The sequence below is a fragment of the Mobula hypostoma genome, unplaced genomic scaffold, assembly GCF_963921235.1.
Source record: "Mobula hypostoma unplaced genomic scaffold, sMobHyp1.1 scaffold_127, whole genome shotgun sequence".
Lineage (NCBI taxonomy): Eukaryota > Metazoa > Chordata > Chondrichthyes > Myliobatiformes > Myliobatidae > Mobula > Mobula hypostoma.
Genome location: NW_026948242.1, coordinates 93924 through 108769, shown reverse-complemented (window position 1 = coordinate 108769; position 14846 = coordinate 93924). Strand labels below are relative to the sequence as shown.

At 43.4% G+C, this 14846-nt stretch overlaps 1 protein-coding gene across 1 annotated transcript; it reads right to left on the bottom strand.

Moving 5' to 3' along the window:
* Window positions 1–5781: 5781 nt before the first annotated feature.
* On the bottom strand, window positions 5782–13697 carry LOC134342150 (scavenger receptor cysteine-rich type 1 protein M130-like). Its single transcript, XM_063040123.1, has 7 exons — window positions 13592–13697; window positions 12943–13017; window positions 11937–12242; window positions 10849–10980; window positions 9960–10046; window positions 9788–9874; window positions 5782–6017 (listed from the first exon to the last, which is right to left on the bottom strand). Exons 3-7 carry the CDS (start codon window positions 12046–12048, stop codon window positions 5962–5964), a joined length of 474 nt encoding a protein of 157 aa, XP_062896193.1. The 5' UTR covers window positions 12049–12242; window positions 12943–13017; window positions 13592–13697; the 3' UTR covers window positions 5782–5961.
* Window positions 13698–14846: the final 1149 nt, after the last annotated feature.

Genomic DNA, 14846 nt, shown 5'->3' with positions numbered 1-14846 from the left:
ACAAAATACCAATTATTTATTTACGAATGGAACAAAAGAAGGGGGAAAAACATTAAACCAGATATTAGGTTAAAGAAACAAATCCCTTTATCTACTTTTCTCAGTAGCCTGTCCGAGTAACCGTTTAAACAGTAAGAGTTGAACCATAGATCTTATTTCAAGAAGAAAATCAATAATATGCAATACTGAACAAATCTCCTTATCTTCATTTTTAGTCTCTCAATGGAATATGCAACTAGTCCTAATAAATCCTCTTTCCGAAATGCGAATAATATATAGATAACCGAACAATCTTTCAGACAGTTCATTCAGTAGCTGCGTCGGTAGTGGCGGTAGGTATAGTTTTAACGAAGTCTAGCGCTGATTTTGGATCAATAAATGTACGAGGAGGAGAGCTAGGAGGAAAAACCTTAATTCTTGTCGGGTAACATAAAGTAGGAACTTTTTTTTCATATGCCTGTTTCATTACCACAGCAAACTTTGATCTTTGTTACATTACCTCCTTTGGATAATACTCATAAAACGGAACTCAGATTCCTTAAATCTAAAAACTCTGTTTTCTTGCCTGTCACATTATTTGATCTTTAATTTTAAAGTGATGAAAACAAACAAAAACAGATCTTGGTTTATTTGGATCTTTAAATTTCGAAGTAAAAGCTCTGTCTGTCACAATGGGGTGTTGAGAACGGACCCAAATGCACGACACGGACACTAAAGTAGCAGGAACAGGACATAACTAGAGTAGGGACGTGACAGGATTCAAACAAGGAGCAGGGACATGATGGCAGACTTGGGCTAGGGCATGGGATAGGCACAGGGGACCCGGACAAAGAACTATGAACTAGAACCTGGGGTGGGACTCCGAGCCAGAGACTGGGCAAGGACCCAAGACCTGGGTGTTGCCTCGGGCTCAGACCCAAGACCTGGGTCTTGCCTCGGGCTCAGACCCCAGAACTAGGCAAGAACATTACGTGGCTACAGGACAGGATGTGACTGGAGTCTTTGCTTTGAAGCTTGAGTCTGGGCTCTTGTCTTTGGAGGCTGGAGCTTGGAGACAGGCTGGGGTCTTGGTCTTGACGCTGGAGCTTGGAGAAAGGCTGGGGTCTTGGTCTTCAGGATGGAGCATGGAGACAGGCTGGCTCTTGGTATTGACGCTGGAGCTTGGAGACAGACTGGGGTCTTGTTCTTGAGGCTGGAGCTTGGAGACAGGCTGGGGTCTTGGTCTTGACGCTGGAGATTGGAAACAGGCTGGGGTCTTGGTCTTGAGGCTGGAGATTGGAGACAGGCTGGGGTCTTGGTCTTGAAGCTGGAGCTTGAAAACAGGCTGGGGTCTTTCTCTTGAAGATGGAGCTTGGAGACAGGCTGGGGTCTTGGTCATGAGGCAGGCTGCAGTCTGGGGACTTTAGGCTTCAGTTGGTGGAGCTTGGCTTGGGATCTTCGAGGCTTGGGTTCTTGGAGCTTCTCCTGGGCAGGACGCAGAACCTCACCCCAAGGACGCAAGGGTAGTGAGGGACAGAATCAACCGAAGGATAACGGCATTCGGCCTTGTTTACCCGACGGAGGCAAGGGACAGAAAGGGTTAGAACCAACCGCAGCGTAAAGGCAATTACGGCCTGGCTTCCGCAACACAGGCGAGGACACGAAAGGAGTTGAATCCGGGGTGGATCTGAGTCTCGCCGCAGCCAGCAAACTTGGCTGGCTACAAAAACGGCCAAATCCATACCACGATGACTGCTTCGACAAGTGGCAATAAGAATCCATAAAATGGTGATCCTCCAATCAGTCCAAGATATCATGAATGGTTTCACGAGTCTTCCATCAGCGGGTTGCTCCAAGGGGGACTGACAAGACATACCAGTAGCTCACACTCGACCCCAATGCCACTTATATTCCAAGCCACAAGATGGGAATCCGGTGCCTATGATTAACTCAACCAAACGAGGGACATCTGAAAGACCTGGAGTCCTGACTCCACGGACCGGACCGTGAACCGGAATGCGGAGTTCACGGACCAGACCATGACACTGTGTGTTCTTTCTATAGCAGGCGGCTGTGATATTATGGTAGTTAATAGTGTACGAAAAAGCTTACCAAGGTAAACAGTTAACTCTCCATCTTAAGCTGCTTCTTGCAGCCCAACAATTCGTATATTCCTTCGGCGAGATCTGGTTTCCAGTTCTATAATCTTATTTTGATATCTTTCGAAACGGGTTGTAGCTTCAAACATTTTTTCTTTGTTGTCTTCAATTCCTGTTTGTGTTTAATAACTTCAGTTTCCAAGTCTTTAAGTTTACGAGAAATGACTTAATTTCATTACTATTCTTTTCCAGTTGGTCTTTAATTGACCCATTCTGATCTTTAGTTGAATTCAGTGTCCGAAAGATATCTTCCGCCCATGGTTGCATATCATCGGATCTTTTCTTTTGCATCTTTCCTTTCCCATTACCTTTGTCACCAGGTTCAGACAAGTTCTTCGCACTCCTGGTAGACATAGACATATCGTTCCCCCTCAAGAATTAGCAAATTAAAATTTTAAATTCTAAGGTTAAATTCTGGTGGAGAATCAGAACTAAGAGCAGCACAAGATTGCTGCTACTCCATTTGCAGACAGGGTCGGTCTCCGCTAATTTCAAGATAAATAAAATATACACACAATTATATCAAGTCAAACTTCATAATGCACAGGTCAGGCCTCGTATGGAGAATTGTGAGCAGTTTTGGGCCTCGATCTTATAGCATCATTTAAGGGTTCAAAGGAGTTTCCTGAAAGCAATTCCGGGGACTGAAAAGATTGTCATATAAAGAGGCCGTTACTAATTGGAAGTGTGTGCATGTGGTCAAGTAGATAAGGCATTGGACTAGCGACCTGAAGGTCGTGAGTTCGAGCCCCAGCCGAGGCAACGTGTTGTATCCTTGAGCAAGGCACTTAATCACACATTACTCTGTGACGACACTGGTGCCAAGCTGGATGGGTCCTAATGCCCTTCCCTTGGACAACATTGGTGTCGTGGAGAGGGGAGACTTGCAGTATGGGCAACTGATGGTCTTCCATACAACCTTGCCCATGTCTGCGCCCTGGAGAGTGAATACTTTCCAGGCGCAGATCCATGGTCTCGCAAGACTAAGACTAACGGATGCCCTTATACTAATTGGAAATCAGGGGAATAAGGGATTACCTCATTGAAACCTTTCGAAAATTGAATGGCCTCGATAGCGTGGTTGTGGAGGGATGACTGCTATGATGAGGAGTCTACGACCAGCCACGGCCACAAGTCTTGTTGCCAAGTCTCTGCGTTCTTGTCCTCCCTCGACCAAGTCAAGGATTCATGTTCTCGCCCTGTTCATGTGCCTTGTCCTGTGCTGGAGTTACCTCGTCCTGCCTAGGAGTCTCTCGTTCTGACCTGTAGCCTCGCCCAGTCCTGTCTCCCAAGACCATATCATGTCTTCGCCTCGTTCCGGAGTCCGAGCCCGTGTCAAGACTCAGGTACCAGGTCCTAGTCCAGTCTCTGGCTCGGAGTCCGAACCCAAGATTTGGCATATCCTCGCCTCGAGGAACCCAAGCCTCTGCATGTCCTCGCCTCAAGGAACCCATGCCTCGTCATGAACTCACTTCGATGAACCCAAGCCACGAAGAACTCAAACCAGGAAGAACCCAAGCCACGAAGAACTCAAACCAGGAAGAACCCAAGCCACGAAGAACCCAAGCCTCGAGGAACCCAAGCGATGTGCAGTCCTGTAGCCACGTCATGTCCTCACTTAGTTCCGGAGTCCGAGCCCGAGTCAAGACCCAGGTTCTGGGTCATTGTCCGGTCTCTGACTAGGAGTCCAAGCCCAGGCTCCTACTTCCCAGTTCCTAGTCCTGGTCCCGCTTGCCTAGCCAATGTCCTAACCCAAGTCTGTGTTCTTGTCTCAGCTCCTAGTCTGCATTCAGTCACGCCCCTAACTCTGGTCTCTAGTCCTGTCCTGTTCCTAGTACTGCACTTCAGTGTCTGTGTCTTGCATAGGTGTCCGCCACCAACAGCGCCCCCTATGACAAAATGCGCAGTGCTCCACATGACGTGCCAGTGACAGCAATCCAGCTTGTCTTTCACCGAGCGAAAATGGAGGGCAACACCGACGCTACAGTCTGTAAAATTACTCATTTATTAGAATAGCATGATACTAAAAGGCATGAAAGATTAACCAAAATTATTGTTTCTATTTCACTTAGAATGCGTTATCGCATGGTTCATTTAATTATGTGGTAGCAGCGAATGATCCCTCATGACTATGATGTGTATTCATGCAAAACGATCTGTCAGTTGACAGATGGTGGATTCTTCGGGATGAAATAAGATAGAGGTAACAGCAAGCCCGGCTGTGATTCATAAAGACCGGTATGAAATGTGTTGTTCTCTATTTACCTCAACTGTAAACTAGTTCCAGTTTTTTTTTCTTAAATACTAGATCAATATTTGATTATCACACCAAAATTTGACAGTAATCTTCAAAACTGTATTGAAGCGCAGAAGAAATAGAGAACCCTTGCGGGTTATAAGTGGGGATGCTATGACCAAATCAATAAGAGCAGAATGACATACCAATCATCTGACAGTTAGTAAAGATACTTCACAATTTTATCCATCATGCATACTAGCATTGCAGGTCCATGTTCCTGTCTGTCAAGTCCAAGGCTACGTGTTCCCGTGCACCAGATCAAGGCTATGTCTTCCTGTCCTCCCCAAGTTAAGGCTTCCGGCTTTGTGTTCCGAGGTTCCTGTCTCCTAAGACCAAATCATGTCTTCGCCTAATTCCGGAGTCCGAGCACTAATCAAGACACAGCTTCTGGGTCCATGTCCAGTTTCTGGCTCGAAGTCCGAAACCAAGCCTCGTCATTTCCTCGCCTCGAAGTACACAAGCCTAATCATATCCTCGCCTCGACGAACCCAAGCCACGAAGAACCTAAGCTTCGAGGAACCCAAGCCACGTCTGGTCCTTTAACAACGTCATGTCCTCGCCTATTTCCGCTGTCTGACCGCGAGTCCAGACCCAGGATCTGGGTCCTTTTCCAGTCTCTGGCTCGGAGTCCAAGTCCAGGCTCCTAGGTCCAATTCCCTTCTCCTGGTCCCGCTTGGCTAGCTAATGTCCTAGCCGAAGTTTGTGTTCTCGTCCCAGCACCTAGTCTGCAGCCATTCACGTCCCTAACTCTACCCTCTAGTCCTGTCCTATTCCTAGTATTTCGGTGTCTGTGCCTTGCGTTTGGGACTGCCACCCCCTCCCAGCGCCCCACTTATGAGACCATCAGAAAATGCAGAGTCTCAAGCTCGGTTCCGAGAGGAGGAGTGTTTGATATAGTGTTAACAACCCAATTTCGTAAATAAACTCAGAGCTAAACAAGCACCAGTAAAAGCTCCAAAGATCTCATCCCTGGGAGAGGAAGGATCTTAGCCTAGAAGATGGGCTAATCTGTGAACAACTTGAAATTATGGCCCAGGGCAGAGGACTCTGGCGAGAGACTGTCGGCAGCCTATGCCCCAGCAGGCGTGTTGGACTTGAGAAGGTCGTCCATTCAAAAAAAAATCAAGAGACGAAAAACATATTTCAGCAAGTGTATTTCACGGAACGATGCATATATTAAAAGAACAATAGTCAGAAAGCCTGCATCTTTTGTTGAATAAACCATACCAAATATAACGTGCTGGAAGATTAGCTGTGTAAAAATGCGAGACATTTACCGACAGCGTTAAATTCAATTTAAACCCACTTCACATTTTGCATATCTGGCAGCTGCCAAACTGTTCAGAAGTTTTGCTTTGTTTTCCACTTCCGGAAGGATCTCACTTCAAATCACGACGGGATTGAATACCATTTACAATTTTACATTCAATGAATTACAAAACATGCGGGGAAATTACACGGTGGTTGCAACAGACCATAAAATGTTTAATCTTAATGACTGTAACTCGCATTTCTTCAAACACCTTATTCAATATCGTTATATTCTTCTCCGAAATTTTCATCAAGCGGCAAAGGGGATTCTGAAAAGTGAGAGACAATTCCTGAGTGTATTGTAGAAAATGCTGCCAGAACACATTAAATAAAGTGAAGCTAACTGCCAATAATCAACCTTAAGTATCGATTCGGCTCATTCTCAACAAAGTGTTTCTCACTATCTCCAGAGATCTGAACAGTACGCATGTTGCAAATAGGAAACAGCGACAGAGAAAACTTCTAATCGTGTGCAGGTTAGGTAGCAATGGCCGACACCGGAACAAAGTCAACGTTATCATAAGACCATAAGACATAAGAGCACAATTAAACCATCCGGCCAATCAAGTCTGCTCTGCCTGACTAATGCCGATAAAACACCACCATGATACACCATGATATCTTTGTTCTTATATTCGTGTCCTCTCACGAAGGTTCACATTACATTTGTCTTCCTCACCACCGACTCAACCTTGTCGGTTTAACTTTACGGAAACCCACAGAAGGCCTGTAAAATCACTTTGCAACTCTAAATTTTCGAGTTTTATATCTATTAGAAAATAGTCTACGCATGTATTCCTTCGGATAAGTTATTTACTCGATCACTAGACACTAGACACTCAACTACTACAGCACAGTACAGGCTCTTCGGCCCTCGATGTTGTACCGTCTCCTATATTCCTTAAAAATGTACTAAACCCACACTACCCGTACCCTCTATTTTCCTTTCATCCATGTGCCTGTCCAAGAAGATTTTAAATGCCCCTAATGTTTTACCCTCCACCACTCTCCCTGGCAAATCATTCCAGGCATCTTCAAACATCTGTATGAAAAAATTAGAACTTTCAATTTTAAAAATGTTTCATCCCATTTTCAGCATCAGGACGTTACTCTCAAGCCCATTCCTAATTACGTTTTACAACGTAATGCTGAGACGTGGCGTGGTATCGCCCTCGTCCTGCTGTGAAATCATGAACAAACTTCTGCTCTTGAACCTCTACAGTTGAGGTTCCCAAGCCTGGATGCGAAAGAAAGAGGGTTCGTCATTGGTTTAGCAAACCCATCCTGAAAATGTCCAGAGCTAGAGAAACGCCAACAGAAACAACAAAGTCCTGAAACCTGGGAGAGAAAGGATCTATATTAAAAGGGGATACACCTGGGGATTACCCGAAAGACTGTCCCAAAACTGAGAGCCCTTACAAACTTTGTCAGCATCCTTTGTCCCAGTGGAGTTGATGGGTTTAATTAACTAAGTTGTACCCAAGAATGTTCCCAAATAATTTCAGGACAGGATTACAAGACAACTGGAGGGAATCTACATTAGTGACAGAACCCTTCATTTTTAGCATTTATATTTGGTGAAGTGATTGTTGTCTTCGACAGTTTATTTTGGAATAACTTTGACAACAGAAATCAATTGATTTAACGGCAATCATTGCATAATGCTCATCAAAGTCATCACTGTTCAGGGTGGAGTTATTCAAACAAAGGAACTCCGACTATATCAATGGTGTCGACAGTCCACATCATTGTTAAAGTAGCTCATATCCAGGCAAATAACATGTATCCATTTTACTCATGATTCATAAATTGTGGACAAACCTTGGGGGTCTCTTCGTCGCAGATTTTTCAGTCTCCTTACAACTCTTGTAGTCACACTGCATATGGGTAAATCAGTATGTGGACTCTCACTAAAGGAGGGACAATGCTGAACCTGATTTTGGGAATGAAACCACTCAGGTGACTAACCATTCAGTAGGAGACAATATATGGGGAAATGCCCAACACAACGTTTAACGTAGCCATGGGAAAAAATAATGATCACAGACCTTGCCTGAGATCATTCAACAAGACCTAGCCAACTGCAAAATTATTAAGCAACAACTGGAGAGAGTGAATTGAGAACAGCTATTTTAGGGCAAGTCTATATCGCAGATGTAGAGGGTGTTTAAAGAGAAGCCGCACTGACAGCGGTTAGAGGGAATGACAGGATGGCAAGGTAAATGAACCTCGGATATCGAGAGAGCCGGCATGTTTTGTCAAGTACGGAAAGGAAACTAAAATAAAATAGATCCACTCGAGATAATAAAGAAGATGGATTCTATGGTTTTATATATTACCTCTATGTCTTTCTGTATTTTATGGCTATCTAGAAAAGACAATTCTTTGTGTTGTGTCTACTTGCATTCTTTGAAAATAAAATGAACTTTTGAGTCTTTGAATTTTGGAAATAACTAATGAAGAGGATTAGGAGATGCATTAAGAGTCATGAATTGACATTGTCAAGCAGAATGGAAGAAAAAAGGTAAGGTATTCTATATATATAAAGGATTACTATGGAGAGGTTTGAACCTCTCAAGGATACAGGAGGAAATATGTATTTGGAGGTGGAGAATGGGTAATTGACTGTGCGTTGGTATCGACAAAGGAGAAGGACGTGAAGGGCAAGATGGTTTCTAATATGCTATGGCATTTGGATAAAAAGAGAGAATTATTGTTGGATCGATTGAAGAAGATGTATGTAGATAAGTTCCTCCAAGCACGGTCGGAAATATACCACATATTGAGAGAGGTACGATATCCAAGGTCCTCATATCCTGTCTGGAGCAAATGATGTGGCCGCAAACTGATAATAGTTAACATTCTCAATACAGACCACGGGAATTATCTTGGAAACCATGGACCTGTTACCGTCACGTTAGTTGGAGGGAGGATAATGGAAAGCATTCATAGGGATAGGATTTATCATCACAACCTAATTGGGAAGAGTTGTCATGACTTACTGCTAGAGAGGCTGTGTCTTACTTGACTGAGATTTTCGGGCAGGCAAAGGTAATATTTGAATATAAATATGAGGAAGTTATCTGTATGGGATTTATAGTGAGATGTTTGACTATGTCTCACAAATTGGGCTCAACCTGAAGTATAAAGTGAATAGGATCAATAGTGACTTGTCTATTAGGACTCGGAGACTTTTGCCCATAGACACAGAGAAAAAGAGCATCGTGATCTTTGGAACATTTAAGCTGGAGGTCTAATCACTACTTTAATTAGTTTGGCATAACATCGTGAACTAGATATTCGACTGTTGCACTGTTCCATGTTCTATGGCCCGTTGAGTTGACAACGGCTAAAGTTAATGGGATAAATAGAGATTATGCCGCTGTAGAGCGTACACATTTTGATTTTACAGTCTTTCTTACAGGACTAGGTTAATATCACGAGACACTTCTGGCAGCCTGTTTATTATACATCCTCCAAAGAAGGCAGGGGTAGTTTCTCCGGACATTTGTTTATATCTATCGCCCATTGCGATGAGTTACTTTCGTGTTTGAGGAAAGTAATTGCATTTCAAAGTTGACGGAAAAGCATCAGAGATAAAACCATCAATAACAGTAAAAGTTAATACGTACATCTTTGAAAAATCAAATTGTGTGCATGCTACCGACAGCTGTGTGCAAAAAAACGTCAGTATTTCGATTGAGATATTCCTGATGAAACTGTTTTGATCTGAAATATTGTCTGAGCTTTCTTGTTGTCCCTGTTGTTCTTTGTTTTTCTAGGTACTGCCAAATGATTAGATTTCCCGATATTTTCCATACTTCTCTTGGTAGTAGACTCGATGTTCAGAGTGGCTAAACTCCGCTCCAATGCGTTATGGTATTCTCATTCAAATTTGCTCAATCTGTATTTGATTGAAATCCATTTTAATTATTTTCGTTGCTGTGAGTTGTAATGTCCTTGCGTCTAGTTCTGAAACCATGATGTATTTCTCCCTGTTCTGATGAGACAATTGTGGGGAAAAAAATATCTGACTTACCTTCCATGTCTTCGTTTTGGTCGCCATGCAAATCACCGTCCAGATAATATTCTAATTTATCTGCTGAGCTGATCGATTGCGCATCTCCTGATGAAAGAAAAACCTGGACTTAATATAAAATAATTCACTCACACTGAAAGATAACTGATGCATACAGTTACAGTATAATTACCGACTCCAGGCCCAGTCTCCTGAATGGCGATCTCCTCATAAAACGGCTCAGCAAATTTGTGTGTAGAAGGCCGCGATTTCTTATCGCCTGAAATACCAGAGAAGGGATGTTTATCCGGTGAACAAGACGGACAGAGAACAGAGAAAGAAAAGGGTGGAGGGGAGTGTGTGTGTGTGTGTGTGTGAGAGAGAGAGAGAGAGAGAGAGAGAGAGAGAGAGAGAGAGAGAGAGAGAGAGAGAGAGAGAACCTTCTTCGCAATCCTCGGTTGTGTGTTTGAATTTAAAAATAAAACCAGCGGCGAGTGATGCGTCTTGATGCGGGTGGTGTTGGTGGCAGGGACATGAGGGACACTTACAAAATATTTAGATAAACGTCCAGGTGATAGAAAAAAATGTAGGGCTATGTGGGCGGGATGGGGTATAACGAAATTAGAGTGGGTTAAATTGTCGGCAGAACATCGAAGGCAGAAGTCCTGTACTGCGCCGTAATGCTATGAGTTCAGTCAGTAAAGTCATCCCAGTTCCCAGATTGTGTTTCTTTCTGCCCCAGCCTCCGCGTTACTTCCATGTGCTGTTTCTTCCGTCCATCTAGTCCCTCAGATAAGCCTGTCAGCATGATTTGGCCTCACAAACGCTGCATGTAACAGTACACTCCAAGCTGCGTTGTGGAGCCAACTTGTATTTTCCAGCTCATCTTACCAAGGAAAAATACAACTACAATCCACGCTGAAATAGTCGAGACGTGAGTATTTTTGACAGCAATTTAGAGTCTATTCATCTCTTTATGCACTCTCAATTCTTTGAACATAGCATATAACAAGGAATCAACATGATGAATGTTAAATTACTTTACAGTTATTCATCAAGGTGATTAGAAAAGATTTACCAACCATTCTGGAACTGTCTTCGTTGGAGTTTGATCAGGTAGAGAGAAACGATTACGAGAAGAGAACCAGGAATGAAAGGGGTGGCGTAAATGAAGGCTCTCAGATTACTAAAAGTAGGAGAATGTGGCTGGTGATCTGAAAGAAAGACGTTAAACAAATTTAATTATATTTTGTCAGGAGCAGCACGGAAGCGCATAGCGTCAGAAACCTGGGTACAATTCCACTGCTGTCTGAAAGTAGATTGTACATACACCCCCGACAGCGTGGGTTTTCTCCGACTGTTCAAAGATGGAGGGGTTATTAGGTGAATTGGTCACCTGACCATAATTGGGCGGCGCCGTCTATTTGGGCCAGAAATGCCTGTGACCGTGCTGTAACCCCAAGTAAATGAATATTACAACCTGCCTTTCATTAAATCACGGATTCAGCTATCGGAGCGGACAAAAAATGTCAAACTACATTAAGCGACTTTTCCATGTGTCCTGACGAAGGGTCTCGGCCTGAAACGTCGACTGTACCTCTTCCTAGAGATGCTGCCTGGCTTGCTGCGTTCACCAGAAACTTTTATGTGTGTTGCTTGAATTTCCAGCATCTGCAGAATTCCTGTTGTTTCCATGTGTTTGCCAGGATTTAAATTTAATTCTGAGCATTATAATGTTAAACGTAAACTTAAAAGTACTGCTCAGTGAAGAAAAAAAATATATAAATACTCATCTCGCCCAGGCTTTTTTTCCGGGAAGTTCGAGGTTGTGTGAAGATTTCAATTCGAACACCAGCTGCGTCACAGGGGTGCAAATAGAGCGTGAAATTTTAAGAGGTAAGGAGATGGAAACGTGGGTTTAAAACATGGGCTTCAAGGGAAATAAATGCTCAAAGAAAATTACAGATATGCAGAGAAAGAAAATTGTGTTGAACATAGAGCAGAACGGCACCAGCAGCTGAGGACTAGGACAACCAAAGCTGAAAAGGTTAATTTTCTGATACCCATTCGAAGATATCAAGGTCAATTCTAGTGTTGTGTTAAGAGATTAAGATATGACTAGAAATTAAGTGGAATTGACGAGAAGTAGTAGCATCATTCGAATACTGACCAGAACATATCACACTGACGGTTTCTTTCTGCCCACAGTCATGACGTTGCAATGTAGAGAATTGGCAATCCCACAGAAAATTCTCACTCCCTTTGCATTTGACCTTGTCCATCCAAATAGTGCCGTTCCCAAGAGGGAATAGTATCCCCCCGGAAGCCAGGACTGGATCCCCACAGTTTTGTTGGCGACAGACGACAGCAGCATCGTTTCTGTCCCATGAATCGTCACAGACCGTTCCCCACGTCCCACTGAAGGAAACTTCAATTCTTCCAGAGCAATTATTGAATCCCGCCACGAGCCGCAGGTCTGAAACAAAAGACGCACAAGTTCTTATTTGAGAACTAACTTGTGTTGGAAGTCCTATGTACCCACTTCTCCCTCTCAACTTCTATGGATGAATCATGTGCCTAATGTTTTGGGATGCCAATTTCTCCTGGATGCATTCGGACAATAAAGTAGAAGAACAACACGTTTAATACAATATGTTGATCCACTCTGATGTTGTCAATATTTTCATTGAAATCGAGTTTGCATACAGGTATGTAATATCCTATATTGCCCTGGCACGCTGGAATTCAGAATTTAGCAAAAGATGTGCCAAGATTTGTAATGGCGTCATTATACTCCTTGCATTGAACGTAAAATTTGTTGTTTGACATCTGAGCCATCCGCCGGAAATGTCTGGCACACAATTTTGTGCCCTTCTGCAGTTAAACGTTCCGATACTCTCCAAATTTAGTATATCTCGAACTTTTCGTTACAAAGCATTCAGCAAGAATGTTCTATCGTTTTTGCTAAAGCAGCTAATTGGCCTACATTGTACTTAAATATTCCCCTGCACTGACGCGACAATTGAGAGCGGAAAAGTGAAATTGGGGGAGGAAAAGTCTGCATCCTTCTGAGACCAGGAACAGAGAAAACGCCTTAAAACAAGAAGCATGGGGGAAAAGAAAAAACAGAAGCATACATGTTGTATATTTTGGATAATGAAAATATCAGTAACTACCGGTGGCTTTTGGAAATGGGTTGATTATCCTCTCCTTCTTGACCTTCCCAATTAGCGGTTTTGATGGCCATGTTTCTGTAAAACATTCAACTCATCATTTCAGTGAAATATTCCAAATGCAGGTCCTTACGTTTACTGATAAATAATATAATAAAGGTATCAATAACATTGCAGAGTGCAGAGAAAATTGTCAATTATGCAAATAGGATTTGAGGATATGAGTGATAGGGAAAGGATAAATATGGTAGGACGTTATACCCTGGAACTTAGAAGAATGAGGAGAGATTTGTTAGAGATAACCACCATTAGGAGTCGCTTAGATAGCATCCATTCAAAACGGCTTTTTCCACTCAGGTTCGGGTAGACTAGAACTGCAGCTCATGGTTTAAGGGTAAAAGGTGAAGTTTTTTAAGGGAAACATCAGGGGGTATTTCTTCACTCAGAGTGTGGGACGTCTAGTCTATGGAATTGTTGGAAAGGGTTTATTTCAACGTTTAAGAGAAATCTGGATAGGTCCGTGGATGGGAGGGAATTGTAGGGCTATGATCCTGGTACGAGCCAATGGGGCTAGGAAGATTAATAGTTCGGCACGGGTAGGTGGGCCGAAAGGCCTGTTTCACAGTCTACAACGCTATGACGATATAATTACCTGAACAAATGATTCCAACGTCCTCCTCATGTTTGCAGTTGTGCTGGCCCCATGATGAAGATGGGCATTGCCATAAAAGTGAGTCGCCCAACCGACATTTCACGTCATCCAGCCAGATCGGTCCAGTCCCCTCTCCAAATACTGCGCTGTTTTCTATTAATTTTGCCGAGCCGCAGTTGAGCTGAGAGCAAACAACTTGTGCATTCTCCATGCCAAAAGAATCAGAGCAAACTGTTCCCCATGTTCCGTTAAGGAAAACCTCAAGTCTGCCCTGGCAGGGATTCTTCCCATTCGCCAACCTTATCTCCTTGTGATCTGAGAACAAAGAACAAACCTGATTATTGATTATAGCTACATGTTAATAATTAATTATGACGTGGGTATATGGTGATGAGGGACGTGCTGCACTTCTGATGATGGGGCTATTGTGTCCAGACTCCCCCTTGGACACATAGATTTCACCAATGACTCTAAGTAGCTGTTTGCATGCGACACCGGCCAGACATCGGTGCGCTGCTACTACAGGCAAGCTAAACCAAGCGAAGGGAGCCGGCGGGAACAGTATCGCAGTGAGATATTCACATGCCTGCGCTAGCATGAGAAGGCAGCTCCGGCAGAGTGCACGTAAAAGATCTACAGTGAGATCCAACAGCCAGGAAGGGTGCAATAGTTCGATTCAAAACCATTGTATTATGTCTGAACAATGGGATGAGGGAGGATCTGTCTTGTGTAGACTGGAAACACAGGCTATACTGTGTGATGGTCAAGGAACAGTAGAACCTTTCAAAAACATTTTGCTCCTTTTGGTGGTCAACAAAAGTATGTTCCACTTAAAAGCAAGGATAGTAAGTGTGGGGAGGGAAGCCTTGAGAAAAAAAAGGAAAGGTACATCAGATTCGGAATTTCTCTGGTTAGCGGACGATTTCCCTCCACGCGTCCCTGACGTAGTGGGGATTCGTATACGAGGCAAGTTACAACAGTGGTTTGCATTGCCTTCTGCCGGGAGAGTTTCCAAAGAAACTGGTGCAGGGGAGCCGGCTGACTGGATTCGAATCCCAAAGTCCGACGCTGATGTCACTACGCCGCCAGCCTCGGAAAACTAGGGAATTAAGAGAAGACATCAAACCAGAAGCTTGTGAATATAACATCGTCATGACTAGTGGGAAACTGGAAGACTGGGAAATCTTTAAAAATCAGCAAGGAATCGGGAAGTGAGCAATGAATAAAGGGAAGCTAGATTATGAAAATCAACTGG